The sequence below is a fragment of the Crinia signifera genome, chromosome 1 (assembly GCF_055691185.1).
Source record: "Crinia signifera chromosome 1, ASM5569118v1, whole genome shotgun sequence".
In the NCBI taxonomy this organism is placed as follows: Eukaryota; Metazoa; Chordata; class Amphibia; order Anura; family Myobatrachidae; genus Crinia; species Crinia signifera.
In genome coordinates, this window is record NC_139217.1 from 191,792,594 (window position 1) to 191,820,187 (window position 27,594).

General features: G+C 41.9%; 1 protein-coding gene and 1 long non-coding RNA gene across 4 annotated transcripts in view; one reads left to right on the forward strand and one right to left on the reverse strand.

The window, feature by feature from the left end:
• The window catches only part of UNC5C (unc-5 netrin receptor C), a 326,346-nt gene extending 301,694 nt beyond the window's left edge, over positions 1-24,652 (forward strand). For all 3 annotated transcript variants that reach the window (XM_083179068.1, XM_083179070.1, XM_083179069.1), the window contains 6 exons: positions 6,234-6,402; positions 12,058-12,291; positions 14,017-14,166; positions 17,127-17,291; positions 18,977-19,158; positions 20,445-24,652. In XM_083179068.1, coding sequence (XP_083035194.1) covers positions 6,234-6,402; positions 12,058-12,291; positions 14,017-14,166; positions 17,127-17,291; positions 18,977-19,158; positions 20,445-20,610 — 1,066 coding nt within the window. In that variant the 3' untranslated portion in view covers positions 20,611-24,652. The remainder of the gene's footprint in view (positions 1-6,233; positions 6,403-12,057; positions 12,292-14,016; positions 14,167-17,126; positions 17,292-18,976; positions 19,159-20,444) is intronic.
• LOC146065851 (uncharacterized) overlaps positions 16,661-27,594 on the reverse strand; it is a 29,187-nt gene continuing 18,253 nt past the window's right edge. The window contains exons 2-3 of the long non-coding RNA XR_014472665.1: positions 18,106-18,158; positions 16,661-17,275 (exon numbers count right to left, since the gene is read on the reverse strand). This is a non-coding gene — a long non-coding RNA (uncharacterized LOC146065851). The remainder of the gene's footprint in view (positions 17,276-18,105; positions 18,159-27,594) is intronic.

Consider the following 27,594-nt stretch of genomic DNA (forward strand, 5'->3'; position numbering starts at 1 on the left):
GATGGATTTAGCAAATGGCCCGTGAGGTTGTTACGATACACATACATTATTGCCATGTTATTTCGGTGAGAGTTAGAGTAGGGTGATTGTGAATGTGTATTGTAACGGTGGATATCATAGTTGCATATAATATTATCTTTTGGACATTAATCACATGTCGTAATATGTAGCACAGAGCAATGGCTGCAACAGCTAACATCTGGAGTGACATGTATTAATATGTCAACTTACATTGCAGGTGGCAGGACTTCAAAACCAACCTGAAGAGGAAGATGACCAAGCGGTGGGAACACAGCCAGACATCTGGGGCCGGGCCCATGCCATCAGGGCTAGAGCTCACCCCCCTGGAGTTGATGGCCGAGAGCTGTATATCAGTAGAGGAGATCAGGGGGGTGAGCACGATGGATAGCGAGGCCCCAGCTGAAGTGTTTGCGTCTTTGCTGGAAGGTAAATATTGGTCATGCCATAAACTTGTGCAAGTAATTATCTTAGAATGTCTCCTAATTGTGTTTATCTTTTTCCACAGACACCCCACCGCTTGGTGCCGACTCTGCTCAGGAGGTGGAGGAGTCCGTGCCACCTGGCCCCAGTGGTAGGCCTGTGCAGCAGCAGCCATCGGCCCAAGCCGATTTGGCCGCCTTGGCCCAGATGCTTGGGGACATCAACCAGCAGGGAGACTTGGCATCAGAACGGATGCATAGGACCGAGGAGATCCTGGCGAGCTTGGTCAGCACCCAGCAGGCCATCGCTGCGAGCATGCAGGCCATGGCTCTGTCACATCAGGCCATGGCTGCAAGTGCTCAGGTGCTGGCCGAGCAAGCCACCCGCCAAAATGATCTCCTCCTCCACCATAATGAGCTTATGGTGGAGCTGGTTACCAGCAACAGGGTCCTAATGTCATCCGTTTCTGGTGCATTACCACCGGCAACACTCCCTGCTGGCAGGAGGGGTAGACCAGCCAACCCCTCAACATCATCTGCTCCACCTGCCCCAGCATCTGGCCGTCCCCGAAGAGCTGCTGCACAGGCCAAGGAGCCTACCAAGGCCAAACGTGGTCGCAAATGAACTTGTGGCTGCATTAATCTCCACCGTTATGTGGTCCCAAATCTTCCATTGTGCTGTGTGTGTCAGCTTCTTGTGTCCAATCACGTGCTGAGGGTAACCAGATGAGCCCTTGCTTCATATGTCCTTTTTGGTTCCCCTGTTGCCCTCTTTTGCCTGCCATTACTGTCAGCTGTACTTGAAGTGATGGCCATGGTACTATCTTGTGAAGTCCCCGGTTGTGTTCCAAATGATTCTGCTGATGGTGCATATGAGCCAGCTGCAGGTTGGCCTGCTGCAGAAGGGCCAGGTGTAGGTTGCCCTGCTGTAGAATGGTCAGGTGCAGGTTGCCCTGCTGTAGAAGGGCCAGCAGCATCCTCATTTCCCACTGGCTGCATGTGCAGTGGCACATAGGAGGTGCTGGAGTCCATCTGTGTGCAATTATATTTGTTTTGTATTATTATTTATTTTGCTACATTCCTGCCATGTTGTTTATTTTTTTGATTTTGTATTTTTTGGTCATTGCATCACAGTGGCATTGACTGTGACATGTATATAAATAAATTTTTTTACTTTACCCAAAAATGTGTGGTTTCATGAGTACATGTCGAATACACATGTGTATTGCTAGTATTAATATTCTGTCATGTCCATTGTTAGCAGTTTTAAAGTGTCTGACAAGTACAGGATATGTGGGTGTTTAGGAAGGGTTCCTTGAAGCAGCAATGGTTTCAATTAAAGCACTGACAAGCGGCCTATTAGTGAGTAATGAGTAAAGGAGTCGATTCTATTGGGTTCAGGTGTTAATGCTTGTAGTCATTAGGCGTACGTTCGCCTACCGCATGAACGAGTGGTGTCCGCAAAGCAATAGTACACTTGTGGACACCGCACATTTCTTCCCCTTTTGATCGCGTGCATTCGGAGTGCTATCCGAATGTACGCCCCCCAACATAAGTGTACTCCCCCGTGTCCGCCCATGTTTCCGCCCCGTTTTGCCCACTTTGAAACTACGCCCATGTGACATTCCGCATGACGCCCATAATACGCCCATATTTCCCGACTGATTGCGGGGAACAGTTTTGTACGGGATTTGGCCGAACTGGTACGGAGTCAAGGCGTGGCACATGCGCGTTGCGTTCTCCACGCATGCGCAGACGCCGAAAAGACGCGATCCGAAAGTATGCGGAAAAGTACGCGTCAATCAGAATAAGGGCCATGGTTTTGTCCATCTAAGAAGGATTTTGGCAGAAAGAGTGAACTAGAATAAAGCCCATAGTAACAATAGATAAACAGCATAAAATTAAATGAAATAAAAAATAAAAAGTAAAGGAAACAAACAAGCAAGTAAATACTAAAATAAAAATAAAACAAAAATGTTGCTGCTCCCTATCCCGAGCCATTAACCCATCCATGGAATGATCCAGCCATCCAGCAGGAGATTGGAAGGAGAAAGGAGGCAAGGAAGGAATAGACAGTAGCATTAAAGAATAACAGAGATTCTATTCTGTAAAAGTTGTGAAGTACAGTATACAGGAAGTGGGCTGGAAACAAGTTTGGATTGCCAGTTTGCTTCGAGAAGTCTAAGTTTGAATATATTTGTCCCAACATTTAAATAATGCTTGGGTCAGATATTCCTTGTGTAGCGAGGTTTCCAGCCAGTCCATGGTCACGGGCAAACACAGGATTCTTGGGAGGGGATTTCCATTCATATACACACAGTTTAATACTGAAATAACATCAGAACCTGTTTCCAACAAAGCATATATAAGTACATAAGGCTCTGGGAGACTTGCCTACCCTTCCGGGAGGCCAGGAATGGCGCCCAATTTTTAGAAGCCTCCCATCCATTCTGGGACTGTAGCAAAGTATGACACATAATATACATACACACAGCCTACACACACACACACATAGTATACATACACATAGCTAACACACACGGTATACATACACATACAGCCGACACACACATAGTATACATAGACATAGCCGACAAACACAGTATAGATAAACACCGCCGACACACACAGTATACATTCACACATCTGACTCACACATACAGTATAAATACAGTACACACAGCCGACACACACACAGTATACATACACACAGCCAACACTTACACACACAATGTGGAGCGAGATATCTCATACCATAGAATGTCACCCAATACGTTTTTATCGTATTTGGGAATGGAAGGTTGATCAGCTATGTAACCAAATAGTGCCCAAGGTTTGGTACATTGCAGTATTCCAGAAGGTTTGTATGTGAGAACAGGCCCAAAGGCAGTGATGGAGATCAGCCTCAGCTGTATGACATTTTGGCTCCTGTCATTTTAAAACACAGCCTGTAAGATAGCAGTTGGGAGCTGAGTGACTGGTACTTTATCTATCTCCAAACTTTGATAAATCTTCCCAGTAATCTCTATATAAAGGGCATGCTGCTTATTTAATAGTTTCAGCAGCAACCATTGTCATACGCTCCTTTGTCTGTACATTAAAGTAAATAGGATAGTGCTCACAGTGCAAAATGTCACAGACCCTCCCCACTGGTCATCCCAGCATGTGGGGCAGATGTACAGGACACTGCTGTGACTTTCAACATATACATTTTACCATCTGTCAACATGACAAGAAACGTTGTCCAGCTTTACTTCACTTCAAGTATCTATAGATAGGGAATTGTTTTAGTGTCTGCATAATGTAAATAAGGGTTGTAATACAGTTTATTAGCTATTGGTTTATGCTGATTACTATAGTCTAGAAACAGTTTACCTTGTTTTTATGTTGTTATGACTGACCTGCAGTGCATATATTAATGTCTAGGGTGCTAATCCAATTCATTATCACACATTAAATATGTTTATTAAAATATTTTGGTACGATATCCCCAAGAGAACTAACTGTTCTATTTAGAATATTTGCATGTTAAGTTTGCGCTTTAAGGGTGGGATTTAATTCCGCCCGAGTTCAGTGGCAGAGCGAGATGTCCGCCATTTTTAACTTACATGGTTTTTGCCTTGTAAGTTAATTGCCCTTTAAAAAACGTCCGAGTTCGGCGGACATCTCGCTCTGCCACTGAACTCGGGCGGCATTAAATCTCGCCCTAAGAATCTAGACAGGACACTTGAAAAGCTAGGAGCCTTATGTATGACTCACACACTGTTATTTGTAATAAGAGGCTGTATATTTGCAAACCATTCATTTGAAAGACATTAGTTTTCGGAAATATGGGCCTGATGATGTGTGTGTGTGTGTGTGTGTGTGTGTGTTTGTGCATGGGTATGTGTGTATGAATTTAATTTATGCTCTATTCAAAAAAGTTCTATTTAAGTTTCTATCTAAGTTCTATCAATGGCATAGCACTGCTTCAGGGGCTAATTAAAAGGGGAGGAGATGTGTATTTAGTCTCAGTAGTTGTGTATTCAGTTACAGTAGCACATGGGCATTCCCATTAGAACAATGAGCGTTCTCATGCTAATGAGGCTGCAAAGTAGGCAGGCAGCTGACATCAGCAGATGTCAGCTGCCTGCCCACTACCTTCTGAATGTGCATGCATATGTGGGTGTCTTAGAGCACCCTTACATATGCATGCATGTTCCACATCATTCGATGGTCGCCGACCATCAAATGATGTTGGTGTTCCCCTGCACGCTGCAAATGGATATTTATGTAAAAGATCCATTTGCAGCCAGTGCGAAGGAACGTGCCTTGCGAATGGTTGGCGGGCGTACCACCATTCGCAAGGTGGGGTTAGGTTGACTTGTGAGGATGCGAATTCGCATCCAAGCGAATCAACCAGAAAAACCCCATGGTGCAGTGGCTGCTGACATGGGACTCCAGAGATTGAAGTATTGAAGAAATAGGTGTAGGGTGTGCTGTGTGGGTCCCCATGGACTCAGGTGCCCCTATGTACCACACATTCTGCACCAATTATAGATGTGACAAGAAATCACAGAGACTGGATAGAGTCAGGTTCTTTATTTGTAGCAGGTAGACAGCATACAAGGTAACAGCTTGGCAATTCTGCAGTTACAGCATAGCAGGTTTTCCAGAAGGCAACACACAGGTTTCACAATAAAGTTACAACCCAGAGAATCCTAATGTAATCCCCATATTCCCCAGCCTATTGCCCAGCCGCTAAAAGGCATTGGGAACCCTGATCCTTTGCTCTGAACAAACATATACAGGTGTTGTTAATTAGCAGTGATTCACAACAAATCTTAAGAACCCAGACTGGATCTCACTAGCCCTGCTGCTGCTGCTCTAAATCCTGGACCTTCCACATTCATCTCAAGTTTAAGTATGCTGTCATTGCCACAACAAACACTGGCCTGCATTGTCATTTAGAATTATCATTGGACGACATTGTTCTGCTTTACGTTAATGAATGCAAATATGTAAAAATATGAAGCTCATTGTCAAACAGAATGACCCTTGCACTTCCCTCTTAATTTATGCCTGCCGTCACCTGTATTGAAACACCTTTCTCATCAATGACACGAGTTCAACACAGGTGTCTGCAATCAAACATTAATAGGGAAATCCAAGAGCAGAGCATGGTGTACTTGATGAAAGGGGTCATGTTGGAGGGTTTGCTCACTATGCAAAATTACATTTATGAATGTATTAGTGTTCTTAAAGTTTATGTTCCTTAGCATAAGATAAAAGTGTAAAACTTTTTCCTTTAAATCTATATAGTATATAAAATAAAAATGTGAGTTTTAATATACCTTAAGCGGTTTACACACTTGAACAATGGATTGGTTGGTTGTACGCCTGATAAGCCGACCAATCCAAAGATTTGGTAAGTGTTCTACGCAAACAAATTGTTCATACACACTTACCAATTCACCGGCTGAAACAAATAGCCATAGGACCAGGTAGCGACATCGCTGTCACCAGTTCCTGACGCTGGCATATGTTGCCTTGCTTCCTGTACACAAAGCCATATCTACTAATATATCTGCAAGACCCGAATGCTGCACAGTGGAAGTGATATGTCTAACAACAACGTCATTCACAGATGTAACTGCTGTACACACAAGCTGATAGTCCAGCTAATAGAGTATGTCATTGGTTGCTGTATGAGCGATATACTGGCAAGTGTATATCTACCATAATATTAATTTAATTCTTCACAGTAGTACTATCTTGGCTTAGATGTTCTAAGTTGTATATTGTTTACTACAGGCCACCAATAGAGGACAGCCAGACACTTCTTACTCCGGTAGTAACCTGTGGGCCACCCGGAGCATTGTTGACAAGACCAGTCATTATTACAATGCACCACTGCACAGAAACAAATGCAGAGGACTGGAAGATCCAATTAAAGGAGCAATCTGCACAAGGACAGTGGGAGGTGAGTAGATCTGTTCTTTTTCTGCAATGGGTTACAGTTAGGTACAAATATAGCATGGTTAATTTAAAACAATAAAGCAAGACAGCACTTGTCGCTGGACATGTTTTGCATGTCATAGGCAACACTATCAATGAAATCTATATAGTTCTGTATGAAGCTTATATGGCCACATCCTCCACATACTCTCCAGGCCCGTATGTGCATTATGTTAACAGTAATATACATAAAGAACTAACTGTTATTAGGAGGTATATTTATTATCTTTGATACATGATCAGTGCCATCTTAACATGCATTATGGGCCCCAGGGCAAAGCAGTGCACTGGGGCCCCTACCTACACAACCAGTCACAGGAATAAAAACAATATCTTATCTTCTATCTTGTCAGTTGCAGTGATGGCTCCTCTCTCGGCACTCCTCACTGATAAAGTCGAGTGTGATTACGTCACACCTCAAATTTTGTGTGACCACTGGAGGAGGACAGGGGCAGGAGGGCTACTGACTAAGTAGAGATGTGCAGGTTCAGATTTACTCGGATTTTCTTATTCGCTATTGGGTGTCACATGTTTTGACTCCAAATCATGTGACAGCCGATAGCCAATAAGATCCCATTTTGACTTCCGGGTAAATCTGAGTAAATCCGAACCTGCACATCTCTAGTCCTAAGCAATGATTTATTTATAATTTGCGCTGCTTTAGACTGCACTGGGGCCCCTATGCTTGTGGGGGCCCCCAGGCAGTAGCACACCATGAGCAGTGGGAAAGATGGCCCTGTACGTGATCCTTATGCCAATGAGAAAGTAAAACCTTGTTTTCAAATGCATATGGTTGCAAGTGGAGAAAGATAACACACCACTAACCCATCAGCGTCTAGTGGGGCTTACACATGTGGCAATTTCAGGGCATTTTCTAAGCGATCTAACTATGCCCCTACATCGCTCTGTGTGTAGGAGCCATAGCACTAGTGATGTGTGTGGTCCCACTCGTCGCTATTGCCTGGCAATTAATATCCAGCATGCTGGATAAATCTAGTTATATCACCTGACAAATCACTCAGCACACAGCGCTGACACAGCGCTGTGCAGTGCTGTGTGCTGAGCGATCTAGCATCACTTAGAAAACTCATTACATAAAATATCCCCATGTGTAGGCCCTTAACTTTCATGACTTTATATTTCTCCATGCATTAATAAATACCACCATACTGTATATAGGTGTTAGGGCTTTGTTTTCTTTACATATCATTTTAATGAAATATACTAATATAACAATAATTATAGTTGTATTTTGTAAAACGATAACTTGATTTTGAAGTTTTCCCCAACACATGCTCAAATAATTAAACTTATTTCCTTTTAAACCCCCCCCCCCCCCCCCCAATAAATAAAATAACCCTTAACATTATGTTTTCACTAGATGCCCCAAATCACAGTGCTATTTATTGGCATGCTTTACATATACTGTAAGAACATACTAATTGCATACATAAACAATTATTTTTAAAAATATGTAACGTAGGCATCAGCTTAAATGACCAGTTGCAAAATACATTTGATGTAGACAAGAAAATTGCTAGTATCCTACATTTTTTCTTTGGTGATCTCTTTTTTTTTTACATGTGAACAATGTCACAGATTTGAGAAATGAAGGTATATTTTTGCCATTGGCGACACTTAGTGGCCAAACTGTGATGCTGCAATTTGAGTTTTTTTTCTAAAATGCATTAATGTCTGAGCAACCGACCAGCGATTTATTGTAGGACATGTTAGTTTGTTTCTAATTCAGAGAATTGCTAGAAAGTCATTTTTAATATCTTTAGTAATAAAAGTAGTGTTTTCATTATTTAATCATCCTGAGTCTGAAAGATGTACTAACTCAGAGGTTAAGGTTAAAAGCACTGGGCACTGAACTATCTATATATACTGTACATACATATATATATAGATCTCTCTCTCTCTCTCTATATATATATATACACATACATACAGGTTTCCTCTGGGCACTCCGGTTTCCTCCCACAATCCAAATATACTGGCAGGTTAATTTGCTTCTAACAAAATGAACCCTAGAATTTCTGTGTGTGCACGTACATGTGGTAGGTAATATACAGATGGAGCCAGCCTTGTCTTTGCAGGGGCTGGCGAAAGTATCGCCAGCCCCCCGCCAGCGGCCAGCTCCAGCCAGGGGGCACGCATGCACCCCGTGACAACGGAGCTTCCCCCGGGCCCCCACCGTCTCCCCCACCGCCGGTCCCCCTCGCTACCCCGCCCCCTAACCCTGACCGTCTCCCTGAAGCAGAGACGAGCAGGATGCCACTGCCCCGCCGATCACTGATTGGCTGAGAGAGGTGTCAGCCAATCAATGGCTTCCCAGTCATCTGTATGGGCGTTTTTTTTTTTCAAGTGCTCTGCTTCTCCTGACTCCCGCCGCTGCCCGGCAGCCAGCGTCTTCTCCTTGCCTGGAGCCCTGCTCCTGCTGGCACCATAACAGCTTCCTCCTGACCGGCTCCCTACGCAGCCTCCCCCTGTCTGCCTCTCTATTAGCCGGCATACCCTGCCCACTGCCCTCCCCCGCACGGCTCCGGGCTGCACATAAGATTTTGCAAATCTTATGTGCAGCCCGTCTGACCTCCCGACTCCGATCCGATGCACATGGGATGTCTACAAGTGCGATTTGGGCCGTGAAATCGAATGCGAATCGGGTGAAATCGTGCCCAAATCGCAGTGTATGGGGGCCTTTAGACTTTAAAGATAGTTGACAGATTGACAGTAACGGAAGTTAGAGACAAGCTTTAGAGCGACAGGATCGTGGTCAACATTAGTTTTTTTTTACTTTTTTTGGTGCTGAATGTCACAGGTTGACTTAGTTCATACTTTACTATCCCAGTGGACATAGAGCGAGATTATAATAGTGTGCCAACGTAGCAAGCCATGCAAGGGGACTCTGTGCATATAAACAGTATCCACAGGTACCCGTGCCATTCGGCACCAGAAAAGTGAAAAAGTAATGTCGACCATGTGACCATCGACCACGCTCCCGAGTCCCGTCCCTTTAACACTGGCATCTAACTTTAGTTACGGTCGATCTAAATGCAGTTGACTATCTTTAGGCATCTAAGTAGATGGGTTCGACTAAGGGTGGTTGACCCAGGGCCGGTGCAAGGCACCGGAGCGCCCCAGGCGAGTCGGGGTGGGGGCGCCCCGGTGCCAGGGGAGGGGGTGGTACCTGTCCTGCGGCGCTGTCCGGTGCCGGGGAAGGGGGGTACCTGTCCTGCGGCGCTGTCCGGTGCCGGGGGAGGGGGGTACCTGTCCTGCGGCGCTGTCCGGTGCCGGGGGAGGGGGGTACCTGTCCTGCGGCGCTGTGTATTTAAAGCTGGCGGCGGAGGCAGCTGGGGTCCCTGCAGTCCATTAGAAATAACGAGCGCTATCCGCCGGGCTATGCGGAAGCGCTTCTGTTGTGAAAACACTGGCAGCACGCTGATTGGCTGAGATCAGCGTGCGCCGTGCTGCCAGTGTTTTCACAACAGAAGCGCTTCCGCATAGCCCGGCGGATAGCGCTCGTTATTTCTAATGGACTGCAGGGACCCCCGCTGCCTCCGCCGCCAGCTTTAAATACACAGCGCCACAGGACAGGTACCAGGGCGGCACGGGGGGGGAGGGGCAAAATGCCGCCCTCCAGTGGCCGGCGCCCTAGGCAAATGCCTAGATTTGCCTAGTGGTGGCGCCGGCCCTGGGTTGACCATACCTGGAATGGTGGTTTGTCTCCTTTAGATGCCTGCTCTACAGTATAGCAAAAAATTATTTCCCTTCCTTATATCCTGACAAAATGCCACATTTCCATGCATGTTTCCATGACATTTGATACATATTAGATGCTTTGACAACCTGTAGATAACAATGCAGCCTGACTTCATGCAAATTATCTCTATCACTATGACCTTTCAGTAGACCTAGTAGATACTTTGAAGAATTAATAAAATATATCACATTATTAACATTTCAAAGAGGTCAAAGGAAATGCAACATGTATCCAATATATATCATTTCATCTCCAAGTGAAGAACAAAATTGCCTGAAGTGAAATCTTTTTAAATGTTCCAAAGTGCATTTATAGAGCATTTAATGGATATTTAGGAAATGTTTTCCTGCTACACTTGGAGATCACATTTAGAGATGGATTAAATGTGTGTATTTCCTACAACTTGCGGATATTATCTTGTTTCCTAATGTTTTCTGCTGAACTAAATTTAATCTGTAAACTCTTGTAACATCACTGATTGACTTCTGGTTTTGTGTTTCACAGATAAATACAATCTATAATCCAAAAAGCGGAAACAGCAGACAAAACTGTACATAATAGCTAGCATTTTTATTTTATCAGCCCTTCTGTCACATATTGTAGTTAGTTATGTGAATGTTGGACTTTCGTTTTGGTGTGTGTGTGTGCGCTACAACTAACAAACAGTTAATGCATCTGAGATGTAAAACATTATCCACAATATTAATTTCTCAATTAGAAATGCATTCACTTCGCTTATTTTTCTCATATTTTATTCATAAGGGTTAAACCTTAGACCCATACAAAGATGGGTGACAAAAGGGACCTAAAATGTAAATGAGAAGTATATTTATATTAGCTTAGGGGTAGAGCTTTGGAGCTTATATGCTGTAATTGAATCCTTTGCTAAATCAATACTGCATGTTGGCTCAAGTAAATGTATTGCTTACTTGCATTAAGTGCAGGATGGCTGCATTGCCACTCACGGGGGTTTTGAGGGTGTTAATGGACAAATGTTTCCTTGTATTGAATTTATAGATATGGAATGCTAATTATTATTTAGAATATCATAGATGAATAAGTCACCCCAGAGCATTGGAAAACAGGACATACATAAACCAGTGAAACGCATTGTAGCATTGATATATCTCAGGGTTGCCGACTTTTGTAGTCTCCGCTTTGGGAGAAGCCCGGAGGGCGTGGCTTGAGTGTGCTAAAATGACACGTCATGACACTTTAGCTCCGCCCCCTCATCGGAGATCAGCAGAGCAGATAGGGTTATTTAAATGCCGCGGTCAGGCAGAGGAAGCCGCGATCAGGGGGCAGAGCAGGGGTCCCCCAGATTCTGGTATGGTTGCCCACTTTTCTGGGGGGGCCCGATTTTCGGAACCCTCCCGGGCTTTTCGGGAAGGTGGGCAACCCTGATATATCTATAATGTAATCCCATATGGTGCACATGGGCTTCAGGGTCCAGGGGGTACCATGCCACATACCTGCACTCATTCACAGTACTTGCTTCTTGCTATCAGCAAGGCAGATATCAGACGCCATGTTTTTGGAGAGCTACAAATGCACATACAGAAATCACCAGAAAAATGGCACCTGTGCCATTTTCATGGAGATCGGCACTCGTGCAGTAGACAAATCCGCCGGTGAAAGTGTAGAGCCCATACGGTGGCTACCAAAGGGCCCTCCTCTCTCTAGATCTGTCCCCTCATGGTAGACAAAATAGATACAGGGAGGAAAAGGAAGAGAATGAAGGGTCCTGGACATAAGAGAGCTTATATTGTAATGAATCCACTTTTGCATATTTACGGTTTTCTTCTGTTCCATTATCATTATCGATGAATTAACAAATATTTTTGTGTGTTGATAAAGGATGTTGTGGTTGTTGGAGAGGAGAATTTTACTACCCCTTGCTACATCCAAATGGAATCAGAAGCCTGTCACATCCTCACAGAGACATTAAGCACCTATGCCTTGGTGGGACAGTCTACTAGCAAATCTGCAGCAAAACGTCTGACATTAGCTATATTTGGACCAGCATCCTGCACGTCTCTGGAATACAACATTCAAGTGTACTGCTTAGATGATACTCAGGATGCACTGAAGGTATGCACAGCTTAGGGTTTTCTTTAAATACAGTAACTCAGTTCAAAATTGCATTTGTTCTGTAAATGTAATCACATTAGGCCATTTATACAGTACATGGGTTTCCATTACCACATCCTTAATCTGGTATACTGACAGTGCTTTCAGCTTGCTGCAAATGCCCCCAAAAATAAACAAAATGAATTGCAGCCAAAAGTTTCCCCATGCAGGATGGTACTTGCATCAGCATATACCTCATGGCAGGGAGTTTATCTATAACCAGTGGGACAATTGTATTACTAAATTATGGGTGTTTAATTAATAAATTATTAATAAATGTTGGGTGGTTTAGGTCACAGGGATTAGTGACAATAGAAACCATCCCTAGACAGATCCTATTAAATAGACGTGATAGTGAGGGTGATTACAAACACCCTCCACAATGGGCGTAGCTATAGTGCGTGCAGGGTGTTCCATTGTTACGGGGCCCAGAGGTTTAGCATAGCCTGGACGCAGGTTAACTATCTACTGGTAGGCGGGGTGTAGACATGGCGGCTGGGCATGGTAATGTAGGGGGTGTCGACTAATCCTGGTAGGTGTGGTCACACAAAAAATATCCACAAAAAAATACTGTGCGTGCCAAAAAGTATTGTGATGACCTGAACAGAGGGCGCAATTTGCCCCTCTGCCAGGGGAAGATCTATTGCGAGCATGACCCATGGGGGTTCTCTGCTGGGAAGAGAGAGGCTGCTGCTGGTTGAAAGGTAAGGAAGGGTACATGGGCAGACCTGCGCACTTCCTCCAGCAAACCCAGGTAATTAGTACACACTCTCCCCTCTTGGCAACTCTGCTGTTATGTTAATTAGTTCCCAACAAAAATGAACCTTAGTGTTTGTGTGTTTGTGAGGAAGGGCACACTCTGGCTGTACTCACTGTAAATATGCCTATGCTTCTTGTAGTAGATCACATTTACATTCGCATATATATGCTCAATATGCAGAGATGAAGTTCTAAAGAGTTCTTATACATTGTGTGCAAGTTGGATTGATGACTGTATCTCTGGAATCATCTGTGCCAGGCAAGCAATGGTTCTGGATATTAGTCAGCTTTTAAGAAAAGGCGTTGACTTCATATTGTTAATAATAGCTGCAAAACATAAGCACTGAGTATTTCAAATCCCAGACGTCTGCGCATAGGAAACGATATGTATATAGATAGCACAATATGTCAGTCTGAATGATGATGACAAATGTTTTGCTTTATAAACAAAATAAGCATTGTGGTCATAAATGGAGATACTGTATATGGTAATCGGGTATTAATTATTAATTGTGGCTCCACCACAGTTAATTAGCTGAATTTGTAGCAATTTTAACAGCAGGATGGTTTGTGGAAAAGTTCTATATTTGTTTCCGTTAGTAAGAAATGATCGTACTGAAGCACCAAAATGATTACATGATGCCATGCGAGAATAGTGTGGTGGGGTTCTCTAGAGATTATGTTATTGCTCGCATCAGCTGAGAGTTTAGTCGTTTAACTTGTACATATGATGTGTGCACACTGTTTCCTATAGGATTGCTTGAAGTACAGTAAAAATAATACATTTTCTGTTAAAATCTGTCCCGGTAGTAAAGACCCAGTCTGGGCAGTAATACTCTTCAGGAAACTCCCACTACCGTGTATGACAAAGGGAATAGTAATGATATTATTTTCCAACCCACCTGATCTCTTATCTGTAAAATGCAGGAAGTGCTACAACAGGAAAGGAAAGTTGGTGGACAGCTACTGGATGAACCTAAAACTCTTCATTTTAAAGGAAGTACTCATAACCTTCGCCTATCCATCCATGACATCACACACTCACTTTGGAAAAGCAAATTGCTAGCTAAATATCAGGTAAGTCATACAATGACAAATTCGGATCAAATCATATTCAAAGCACAAATGCAACTTTTATAGAGTTGTAATAAGGTGTAATTGGTGGTTCACAAACACTGATTCATTGAACTATAGTTATTAGATAATGAAATATTTGGGCAGGAAATGTGACCTTTAACCAATTGAATTATTTGTGCTCTATGTGAAGCAATTCATTACATATTCAGCACTGTTGCAGATTGGTTCCTGGTTCAGTCTATCCAACAAGCAACTAGAACATATATTATATATATACACACACACACACACATATATAAATCAGTGTAACTTGCCAAAATTCGTCCCCTTTCCCGATGGTGGGGGGGTTTACACATGTGCGAATATGTGCATAAGCAAACCCCGGGGGCGAATGGCTTTTGGCGAGTATCCACTCACTGTGCCGTCCGCTCCGGGAGTGTCCAGGTGTGGGCGGAGGGTGGCTGCAGGGGAACACCCAGGGTTTTATGGGCATTCCCATGAAAACACTGGCATACCTCCCAACTTTTCATCTGAAGAAATAGGGACACTCGCGCGCGCCCAAAAAGGGGGCGTGGCGTATGCAAATGAGGGTGCGGCTTATGCTAATTAGCCGCGACCTCATTTTCATACGAGAATAGACGCTGTGCGCATGCGCACAGCGTCTATTCTACTAGATTGGGGGGTCTCCCAACTGTCACCCCCCCGCAGCGGGACAATGCCTGCCGCGGGTGGGACAGCGGGACAGGACCCGAAAATCGGGACTGTCCCTCTAAAATCGTGACAGTTGGGAGGTATGCACTGGGCATTCTCCTGTTTTCCGGGGAGAAATACTTTTAACTGTAATGAGAATTGATATAAAGAAATTAAATAGCAGAAATCTCTGTTTAATAAGAAGAGTATAATTTCCCTATTAAATGGTGTGCACTGCTAGCAAAGCCCATTATAGATGAGTGACAGAAGACTGTATGTACCGGATATGTACTGTCCCTGCTCAGCATGGTCTTACGCTCTGCTAATAACACAACTGCTGTTTCCTAATGTTTCCAATGTAAATACTGCAGTTGGGTTGTAAAATCATATAGAACCTGTGATTATCTTCATTATAATTTGTTAGTAGCATTGTTATTTTGCATTATAGGGGACTATTTAACAAAGAATGCAGCACTGTATGGCAGTAAGGAATGCTTTTTTCTGCTGCGATGAAGAAATGGGCACTGAAGTGATTGATATGGCTACCCCTGCACTGCCCTGTCTGATCCTGAGCATCAGCAGCAGTTTGATTTAGTGACAACATATAGAGGAGGATGGGGGCCGCAGGAGAGAGATTGCAGGATCCCTCTCTTGTGGGAATGACTCTGTAGCTACAGAGCAGATGACTCTCTAGGCATAAAGCAGATAATGCAATCTGGAGATGGCATTAGCCAATGTGGGATAAATAGGGAACAGAACGAAATCCCCATTAAAAACAATGGGGGCTGTGGTCTGCAGGGCTACAAAACTTAGCCTTCTGCAGGAGACATCTGTAATATATACCATGCTAGGACATTGTTAAAAAGCCCCAATACTGCAGTTTTTGCATGATTTCTGTAAAAGGGGGATTGATAAATAGACCTATACTGTAAACACATCTTCTGCAATACTGTATGAATCATGTTAATAGATATAGGGCAATATAATAATAATAATTATTATTATTATTATTACTACTACTACTGTAGTAGATGTACTAACCCCCCTTAGCGCTTCTAAAATAACTGGTCCAGCTTCTCCTGCATAACGAGGAGAAGCAGGCACCCGTTATTTGCAAATGTATTAACCCCCCCAAGCCGATAAGGAGAGCCGTTATGCCCAGCGTTAACGGCTCTCCTTATCGGCTCCCCCGGCGTCCTGCGCATGCTCAGTGCGCTCCCCGTCCGGCTCTAATGGGCATGTGCGAGATCTCGCAAAAACCGCAAGATCTCCTGCGCAGCCCAAGCCAGAAGAAGGGCTAGCGTTGTCCCCGCAGTGGGGGACAGGACCACGCTAGCCCTGAGCTGGTGAAACACTGGGGTGGATTGCAGGGGACAGCCCCGCCGAGCGTAACTCAGCGGGCTGTCACTAGCGCACGTTAGGTGCGCTAGTAATACATTAGGAAAATCATAATTCCCCCCCCCCCCCAGTTAACCAGCGTAAAGTGCATTTTTGCACTTAATGCTGGTTCATACATCTGCCCCACTGTTACTACTACATGATGCAAGTAAAAACCTTGATGTAAGCTCTTACAACATAAGAGATGATGTTTTCTCCTCACCGTCAGCTACCTACTGATATTGGACTGATGTTTCTTAAATCTGCTGGTCTGGCAGTGGCTGTTACCTTTGGCAAGATCTCAGCAGCAATGTGCGAGGATCTCAGTATGGATCGGAGAGAGATGCTAGTTCAGCAACTTCTTCCTACTGCCTGCAGGCTAAACAACTTCTCTTCAGTGCTTTCAGCTTCCATTAGCCAGGTTTCACTCCATAGCCCACCTCTCCCAAGGGAGCTAAACACTGCTCGTAATGTGCTGAAGTCGTATAGGCTGCAGGAAGAAGTGGTAGATTGCCTCTACTGCCGAGGAATAGACTGGTTGTGAATAACAAGAGCTGGCCCTTGTAGTACAAGTTGCATTTTTATTGGCACTGTGTCTGCCACTTAGTGGCTTGTGTAATACAGGAGTCCAGGTTCCAAGTAAGTAATATGAGGGGGAGGAGGTTCTGCTGCCGCTGTGCTAACAGTCCTCCTTAACATCATGTACTATTTCTCGGGAACTTAACATCTTCTCTCTTCGGCATTCTGCTCCCAGTCACTTGTTAACTACATTTCCCAATTAGAATTTGACATCCTTATTATAAAAGACTTGTTATAAAAATAGTGCTGAGTGAATCAGTTATGCGTTTCCTGGAACAAGATACTAATTTCTGCTATTGACTGTTCTCTCCCAGGAAATTCCTTTTTATCAGGTCTGGAGCGGCTGCCAGAGGAATCTTCACTGCACCTTCACTCTAGAACGCTTCAGCCTCAGCACCACAGACTTATCATGTAAGCTGTGCGTCCGGCAGGTGGAGGGGGAAGGACAGATTTTCCAGCTGAACTGTACAGCAACAGAGGTACATATAAAAAAACATTCACCTTCAAATGTCACATCATCAGAAATGATAAATGATATACCATATTGGCAAGCATTGGAATTGTCTTTTTCTGAAATAGTAATGCCTACTAAGACAGAATTAGGGAGACTAATGCTATTTTAATTGCAAAGCAATACCTTCATTTGCTCAGTGTTTTATTTTATTATAGCTGCATATTAGAGATTAGCTGCTGACAACCTCCAATATCATGATCATAAGAACCTAGAGCCTCATTGCGGGTGATTTGGAATGCTGACTGGGATCACCAAGGGAAGCTAAAAGTTATTTCCCAAATATGAGATAATATTTGTATTACACCAGGACATAATGTACCTAACCACATTCATGGTTGGAAAGTCAGGACATGCAGTCATATATTATGCTCAGGCCCCACCCTCCCTGCTACCAGACGGTTCCTATTGAAGAGAGTTCATCAGAACCATAGTTTGGGATCTGCAGAAATAAAGGGCCTACTTCAAGTGTGTAAGAAAAAGCTTACACAGCTATATTTTGTAAGCCTACGGACTTGCTAATCATTACAAGTGAAGCAGCCAACCAGAAATTACTAGAGACACCTACTTGAGCCATCGCAAAGTCCTCAGAAACTGCAAACACATGCATAGCATAGACGCAGAAACAAGAAACCTCCATTCCCAGAGTTTATGGTCACGCAGACTTTTTCTGGGAGCAGTGATGCGGGTGGAATGTTTCTCCACTTACAGAATCGCACCCCCTCACAAAACAGCTGTGGCATGCTTATTTTTTTTCATTACCTCCTCCAAGCAGTCCTTACCTGTCAATCACTCTGCAATTAAATTCTCACCGCAAGTAGAATTGCAAAAGTACCTAAGATAGACAGACAGAAAGATATTATTATTATATATCAGAAGATCAAAAAAAATACAATGCTTGTAGAGAAAGGCTAGGAATTTAAACATAGAATTATCTTGAAGTAAAAGTGCACTATGGCCCTCATTCATGTTGGATCGCATAAGCATGTCACCCCTCGTGGTGAGGTCAAGTACTGCATCTGCAATGCAGTTTACTTGGCCTTTCAATGCCTCCTGTGACTGCAAGTCTGAGTAAGGTCACACTTACTCAGGCTGAGATGCAGATGAACATCGGGACCGACGCAATGTTCACCCCGAACTGCAATCGCATCTTAATTTTAACAAATGCAGGCAGGAGGTGGTATGCAATCAAACCTGAATGAGGGCCTGTGTAGGACTTTCTTTGGGCTGCACCTAATCTGTGGAATACCCTCCCATGCACAAAAAGACTCTCCTCTAGTCTCTAAAACTTCAAGCCTTCCCAGAAAACACACCTCTTTATATAAGCTTATCAAATTCCAGAACCGCCCACATAACCTTCATCAACTATTTAACATTGCTGGGTATCCATATCATACAGCCCACCAAGAGCCTCTGCAATCTGGATTATTATGCAATAGATAACACCTATCCCTGTTTATCAATGCCTATTTCCCTATAGATTATAAGCTTAGGAGCAGGGCCCTCCTACCTTTTTGACTGTCTGTAACTCCCCAGTTTGTTGTATCACTGTTTCCAATTGTAAAGCACAAAGAAAATAATATATACATAAATATGTACACTAATCTGTAGACATGAATTATCTCCAACATAAATTGTTTGTTCTCCTTACAGGAACCAAGCTGTATTATTGATTATCCTCTCATGGATTCAGCAAGTACCATTACTACTATTATAGGACCAAGTGCTTTTAGCATTCCTTTAACTATTCGGCAGAAACTCTGCAGCAGTCTAGATGCTCCACAAACACGAGGTCATGACTGGAGGATGCTGGCCCACAAGTTGAATTTAGACAGGTGAGCATGTCAACATCTGACATTAGCAATACAAGTTTGTATCACCTTTGCAGCCAATAAATCAAAATGTGATCAGTGTAAAAACTCAGTAGACGGAATTTAGTTTTACATCTTCTATACTAGGACTATTTGAACTGCTTTCATTTCTGACAGATCAGATTTCAAAGTTCTGTCTTAATGCTGATAGCCAATATCACTGTGGGGCGAAGTTATCACTCAGATTCTCTGCAAACGTTTCGGAATATATTGCAGTAAAAATAGATTTTCTATTGCTGCAACAAGCAGAGGTCCCAAAGGGCTGGAAGAGTAGAGCCATAAAAAAGAGGCTCCTTACCAACTATTAGTATGTTGTAATACCCAGGAGAGTTACAGTGTGAAAGATGAATGCAGTAGCATCACTATGGGGTCCATCCTAATAGTCCCAAAGGGTGCGAATTGCCGTTTGGGTGCCATTTTAACACTGAAAATGCTACCCGCATTAAGCCTAACTCGCACCCTTCGCAGGGCCGAGCACTTTTAAGCAAATTCGACCTGCCGTAAAGTGTGCTCGGTGTCGTGATGATTCGCATTCGCAAATCACCTGCAACCTTCGGGACTAAGGATCGACCCCTATGTGTGGTGACAACCTGTGTGTCTTAATGGATTTCTTGCAATTTGTGACGTCTTGGGGACATGGTCACATGCCATGCCCCATTCTTGTTTCCCCTGTGCTCTAACAGCTGTTGAGCAGCCCCCAGCCGCATCTTGCCACCAGTAGTGTCCGCTATTCACATGATGCCACAACGTAGTACCCCTAATACACAGTATATACCATTATACTACAGTCGAGGCACTTATTTACTCCAACAGAAAAGCCCCCTATACACATTACTTTACAAAATAGCCTCTTATACACATTATGCCAGGTAGTGCACTTTATACACATAGATAGATAGATAGATAGAGACAGGGCAAATATTTTGTGGGATGAGCACTACGTGCACCACTGTAATTATGGCCCTGCAACCAATCAGCTCCGAACTGCCACAAGCTGTGTTACTGTGTTACTTTTCTCTCTCCACTTTATTTCTTTCTACCCTCTGCCACTTCAAACCATTCCTGGCAGAAGGACACACATTTTGCTGAACATTAAGACATGAATAAAAGAAAAAAATTAAGCCATTTATAACTTGGCTATACTTGTTTACTTTTTATTATGATTCACAACGTTATAAAAAGAAAGAAAGAATTTTCTACGCAAATAATTTTTTGTCTTACCTGGTTAATTTTATTTTATATATGTACAGGTATCTCAATTATTTTGCTACAAAACCCAGTCCTACTGGAGTGATCCTTGATCTCTGGGAAGCACAGAACTACCCAGATGGAAACCTCAGCACGCTGGCGGCAGTCTTAGAGGAGATGGGCAGACATGAGACTGTGGTATCATTGACAGCAGAAGGAAAATATTGATAGTACTTAGAAAATATAAAGATGGAGAGGAACTAATAAATGGACAAAGTTAACAAGATGAAAAGGAACATACTGGAACGGAATACTGACCAATGAGTTTTACTTCTTCTATTAAAAAAAAAAAAGACTTTGATATAAACCTTTCTTGTATATTAACACAGAAATGAAAAGGAAAAATCATGCAAAGCTGTATCTCAAATATTATAAACCAACCTGATGCTCGTTCAGTGTGTGGCTTGTTATAGGATTTTACAGTTTCCTAGGAAACGAAATTTATTGCTATCCAGATACATGGATAATCTTTCTATACAATCCCAGCTCCAATGGACATTGTTTACATCCACTAACGGACAGGGGATATTGATGCTGTCCCATGACTATTTATATATTTTGTGCAAGCCATCTAAATGAATATTGTGTGCCACTCCAGGGTATTTTTAGGAAAGCTATGGTACTTTATTTTCAGCTGAATTTAGATTGGGTGTACTGATTACTACTTCAAGTGTCAGACAATCCCCCTGTGCTGGTTTTCTGTGCCCAGATCTCTCTATGATAGAGAGTTCAGTGTGTTCATGTGGAAATCCAGCAAGTGGTAGCAGCTACCAACACAGACAGCAAAGCTAGTTTTTTTTATTTTTAAAGTGATTTCACAATCAGTCGACTAAGATCCGAAAAGTAAATACTGCATAATATTGTTTGCTTGTACATGCATGTCAGTGCTGACAGGATTGCCTTGTTTTAGCTTTTCTAGGTCGATTTGGAAAATCTTATCTACAGCAGTTAAGTTGAATATAAATATATTCATCTACTTTGACAAATATAATTTAAGTTTGCATATTTGCTTTATTTGTCTATTATTATATGATTAATGTGTAATCATTTTGCATAATAAAAAATGGATTATTTTAAACATTAACGGGGAATTCAATTGAGGATTTTTCTGGTAGAATATGCGAGGCAGCCATACAGCTAGATGGCAGCACGATCAAGCTCCGAACTGTTCACTACCCTATATGCTAGCAAGTACATTTTAGTGAATTGGGGTTACCAATGGGCTGGGCAAACGGTGTGAGGCAGGCTGCCCATGCCGGTGTTTAAACGCCGCAACAACAGCAATTCGCACCTTTATCCTCAATTGAATTCTCCTCCAGGTGTTGCAGAAGGTCAGACATAGCGGTTATGGATATAGGATCACCGGTTGAGCATTGAGTGAACATTTCCAGAACTAATGACTAATTATAATGTATTGGTAATATAACAGGGGGGGGGGGGATTCTAGCAATTTGGAATAATTTGATGGGAATACTCTGGGGATGATTTTAGTAGAGGACTGGCTTCCATGACATAGAGTGGCTCTCTGTCAAGTCCAGTTACTAGAAGTTAATTAGCAGTGGTTTTAATCATTTTTTTTACCAGAGAAATCAGCATCTTCGTTGATCTGGTAACAATAATTTGGAACATTCATAACTTCCATATTCATAAGATTCATGTTGATTCCCTGATTACTGTTGCTTACTCAATGCATTTCTTCATACTTAATAGTGGGCCTTGATGTAAAGTATTTGGATGATTATCTTAATTATAGAAGTTAGGTCAGATAGTAACCCTCTTTCAAGAATAAGTACTCCCAATCAATTCTAACCACCACCTGTAGCCATTAAAGGTATTCTGGACACTCAAAGTGGCTCCAAGCTCCAAGTAATGGGAGGGGGGTGTTTCTCAGCACCCATCTTCTACGTATTGGGTCAGGTAAGACAGGAGTATTTCATTAATCTGTTTTACAATCCAATTTTAAGAAAGCTACCCCCCTTAATTAGTAGCTAATCTTAGAAAAAGTTACTGTTTAGCACAACTGTTGCCAATTAAAACGACTGTATTTAACAAACAATTCTAAAATTGACTGTATTTAACAAACTTTAAGAAACATTTCACTACAAAGTATATTAGTATATTTTACTTCTAACCGACTACTTCTCACGGTTTGCCTGGTGATGTTTGGGATGGTTTTACAAGACTTGCAAATGACGGTTGCAATTGCCTGCAGTTGAGACTTTTCTGCAAGAAAATGACAGATGCTCTACTCAGCATTGCCTTCTTTGCCAGAAGTTGCAATCAATTCCTTAGCAGTCTCCTTGGCCCTTATTCTGGTTCACTCGCAAAGGCAAATTCCTTCTCAATTGGACAAAACCATGTGCACTGCGGATGGGGCAGATGTAACATGTGCAGAGAGAATTAGATTTGGGTGGGGTTTTACTACAAAGTGAGATCTATATTGCAGTGTAAAAATAAAGCAGCCAGTATTTTCTCTGCATAGAAACAAAATATCTCACCCAAATGTAATTCTCTCTGCACATATTACAAAGGAATTTGCCTTTGTGAGTGAACCAGAATAAAGGGCGCTTGTGCTAAACCACTCACTGAAAACTTAAATATTCTATAGTCCAGAACAATGCCAGATTACCAAATAGGCCCCACGCCTTTTAGGGGTACTATTGATTTGATCTTGAAAGAAAATTACAATTAAGCTTTCTTAAATTGTTTCCAAAAGTTAGAAAAAATAAATCAACTCAAAAACACTTTACATTAAAGACTTTATAGACAAAAAATGTATTAATGTAATTCATTTAAAATAACATACTCTATAGGGGGTATTCAATCTGGGATACCAACTGTAGGAATGTCCCGACTTGGTATTCGGGACGTTTTCTCCGGCTTCCAACACTAACTCGACAGTGAGAATTTAATTTTCCGACTGTCGAGAGTTGGAAAGTCTGCGGAAACAGCCACAGATTGTCAGAAAATCCACAGACTCGACAATCCATGGCCGTTTCTGACATAACAGATTTGACTTTTTAAAAAGTCAAAACTGACAGCCTTCATTGCTGTTGGAAATGGCAGCATTAAATAGGCAATTGCTGATATTTCCACCAGTTAGAAATATTGGCACAGATTGAAAACCACCATAAGAAGATAATTTGCAAGGGGTCCCAAGATTTTGACTGCCTAGGGGCCTCCGGCACTGCTCCTGACCCGACATACAGTATAGCTAGATGTGTTAACCATTAATGTAGTATTAATTCATGAAATATGAATTTACAAATACAGTATAATGCAGAAGGGCACTGGAACATGAGCCTCTGTGCAGTAAACTATCAACTGTAAACTGTGAAAGTTTGATGCAAATTTGCTAATCTCTAAAAGATATTAAATTTAAACTGCTCCCTGCTATAAGTAACAATGGCTGCAACATTGCAAACATGACATTTCTTAGCTTAGTTATTCAATTGCAAAATCTTTCAGATTTAATTATTGTTTTAGAAAATATGCATACATAAAGTACATACAGTACATAAATACATGCACACACTGATAACAAAGATATTGCTTTGACCACCTTTTACCATGCATTTATGTATGCTGCCCTCTAGTGCTGCATCTGGCAGAATGCAACCATTTATTTATTTAAACTCCATCTACAGTAGATAAAATTAGAGATGTGCGTTTCGGATTTATTCAGATTTAAAAGCGAGATTTTATTGGCTATCCACAATACGTGACAGCCGATAGCGAATAAGGTTCGGATTTCAAATCCGAACAAATCCGAACTCCATATCTCTAGATAAAATAGTTTTTTTTTGTTTTTTTAATTGTGCCTCTCATTTTGTTTCACTTCTCTTTGATTTCTTTGGTATATTTATTGGAGAAAGTATGCACAATTCCGAGAGATTCTTTCTGCTCCTCTTTATAACATCAGCTGCTTTAAAAAGAATATTTAAAAAAATTCTGAAGGCATGTGGCCAAAGTACATACTTTCTATTTATTTTGTATATGCTTGCTGTTTTTTTTTCATTATTTTAGTTTAATTTATACCAACTATTTCATGTGCGCACTATATTAGAAATGCTTTTTGCTTTTGTGAACATTTGCTCCAGAATATCATCTTTGCTTTGTTTTGGTCAGTGTTACTATTGTAATTGTATATGGGCAAACGGACATTGGCCCTTATTCAAAACTGATCACAGTACAAATTTGTTCTCAAAATGGGCAAAACCATGTGCACTGCAGGTGGAGCAGATGTAACATGTGCAGAGAGAGTTAAATTTGGGTGCGGGGTGTTTAGAACTGAAAACTAAACTGAAGTGTAAAAATAATGCAGCCAGTATTTACCCTGCACAGAAACAAAATAACTCACAAAAATCTAACTCTGTCTATACATGTTACATCTGCCCCCCTGCAGTGCACACGGTTTTGCCCATTTTGAGAACACATTTGTACTGCGATCAGATCTGAATAAGGGCCATCATTCTTGCTCCATGATTCTCTGTTAGTGTCTGTAAGGGTGCATACACACTGTACAATTTTTTTGACCAATTTGGTTGAAAGACATTTCCATTGAACCCAGTGTCCTGGACTAAAGATGTTGACGAAAGATATTGACGACAGACGAAAGAAGAAAGATCTAGCTACAGTTTATAGGCTCTTTTTGAAAGATATTCAAATTGAGCTGCATGCACAGTTGACGAACAATCTTGATGAACAACTGGCGGGTATGTGCATCATCATTCATCGTTTGTTTGTTGACAATATCTTTTGTCAACATCTTTCGTCCAGGACACTGGGTTCAATGGAAATGTTTTTCAACCAAATTGGTCAAAAAAATTGTACAGTGTGTATGCACCTTAAGAGCTTTTTATGTGCACATTACAATCTCTAGTATATCTGATGTTGCTTGAAAATGACAGGTTAATTAAAAAAAGCTTTTTCATAGGATTTAAAATGCTACCTTAATGAGCAGTTTATTTTCAGCTATTTTTACTTCTAACATACATTAATACTTAAAAAGTCTCTTGTTCTTACAGCGACTCATTAGGCTTTTTAATAGGCTAGTTAACTGATTACTTGAGATTCTGTCTGAATTCATAAAATTAAAGAATTGAGCAATGCTTTGTGACAGGATACAGGGATACAGTAATAGAATCTAGGTATTATCTGGCCTTTCCAACTTGTGCTCATTAAGGTAATACACCCATGCACTCATTAAAGGTATATTCACTCTGAAACATGATACATACTGTATGTTGTAATTATTGGAAAAGTCCATTTCATACAATCTTAATTGTAATCTGACACAGTATAAAACCTTCTTGTCTGTGGACATAGATATATGTAAAGGTTACCCTAAATGTCACATTGTACAATATGTGGCATTATACATGTTATCTGGTTAGATTTGGATCCAAGTAGAGGCATGCAGTGTCTTTTTCGATAGCAAGCCTACTGCGCAATGCAGACATGCTTCTGAACTACTAAATGAGAATATTAGTTTGTTACTACATTAAAGAGGATTTTGTAACATCCAGATGGAGCAGAGTATATAAAAGTGAACACCTGGATCATTATCAAAAGAATATCCCAAAATTTGGCGTATTTCATGCATCTTATGGTTTTTGCTATCAATTCTCTTATTTATAAAGATATTAAACCGTCTCTGCTGTACTAATGCTTTTTCGAGTTGAAATGATTTTGAAATTAGTTTTTGCTCTATTTGTTAACAATTTTCATTTATGTTTTTAGATCTTCGTCATAAATACAGAGACCATGATCTAGGTGCAGGGCACGTGCCCCAGCATTGCTGCGTCACGTGTGTGCAATAGGGAACAGTTTTTAATCGCAATATCCATCCATTTTTGTATAGTTCGATAGGTCCTCAATAGGATAGCGCCCTTAGTCCTGTACAAATAGCATCCTGTAATAATTCCTGTACATCAGGGGTGGGGAACCTTTTTTGTGCCAAGAGCCGTTTGTATGGGGAAAAAATCCTTCGGGGGCCATATGTAAAAATGTATCTTACAAATTGTCCTGCTGCAGCCCGTCACATGCTCCGGCAGCTGCCGCTGACTAGGTCTCTGGCTGCTGTTGATTAAGAGGAATCTCGCAAGAACCTCCGACCTCTCGCAAGAATTCCCCTGTACTTGACTCCTGGCAAAGCTGCCAGGCGGGTGGGAGGGCCACTCAGACCGCATACGGCCCCCGGGCCTGAGGTTCCCCACCCCTGCTGTACATGATGAGATACTTAGGGCTGTATTCAATTCCCGTCACTATTTCCGACTGGGGAAATAGCAGTGAGCACCTATTCAATGCGGTCTTTCCCGACAGCAGTGAAACGTCATCTCGGCAGTATGGATCTGACTTTAAAAGCATTCGGGCCCGTTTTAACAAAATGGCCATGGGTTATCAAGATCAAGACTGTATCTCGACAATCCACGACAGTTTCCACCTTTTTGCCAATTGGCAGGTGGGACATTGAATCCCGCCTGTCAAATAACAGGTGAGCAAAATGAAAATGGGCCAGGGTCCCAAATGTCAGGACATGCCGACAGTCAGGACCCGGGACTGAATACCCCCCATAGTGACTTAAGTAAGCTACTTCTATCAACATCCACATATGTTGCCCACATTTATATGCTTTGCGATTTACCTCTAATTATGTTATCAAATATTTAAAATTAATTAAGGGATATTATAAGAATTTTTTTAACACAACTATTTTTTACTTGATAAATTGTGTGTTTTCTATAATATTAGTTGGACACTGTCATCATGACATATGTATAATTTATATTTATATATAAGAGTATGGTTGCTATATTCTGTGGTTGCGATCTTGTTATTTTCTATAGCTTCAATTTTCCATTTACATTTTTTTATTTTATTGGAAAATGTATTCCTAAAAGAAGGTGCAGCAGTTCTCTCTACAGAGTTACTCCCTTGTGTGTCTCATCTTCACTCTAAAAAATGCTTAATTGGCTGACTATTGCCTACAGCTTTGAGAGTCAGCACAGGACCCAATGGGCCTAATATATTAACCCATAACAGTTTGAGCTCATTTTCACTTTTCTGCTAGATCCACATAAAAAATAGAATGCTAGGTATAAATGTAAAACTGGCCATAGTATTGCTGTGTGCAGTAAATAAATATATCCA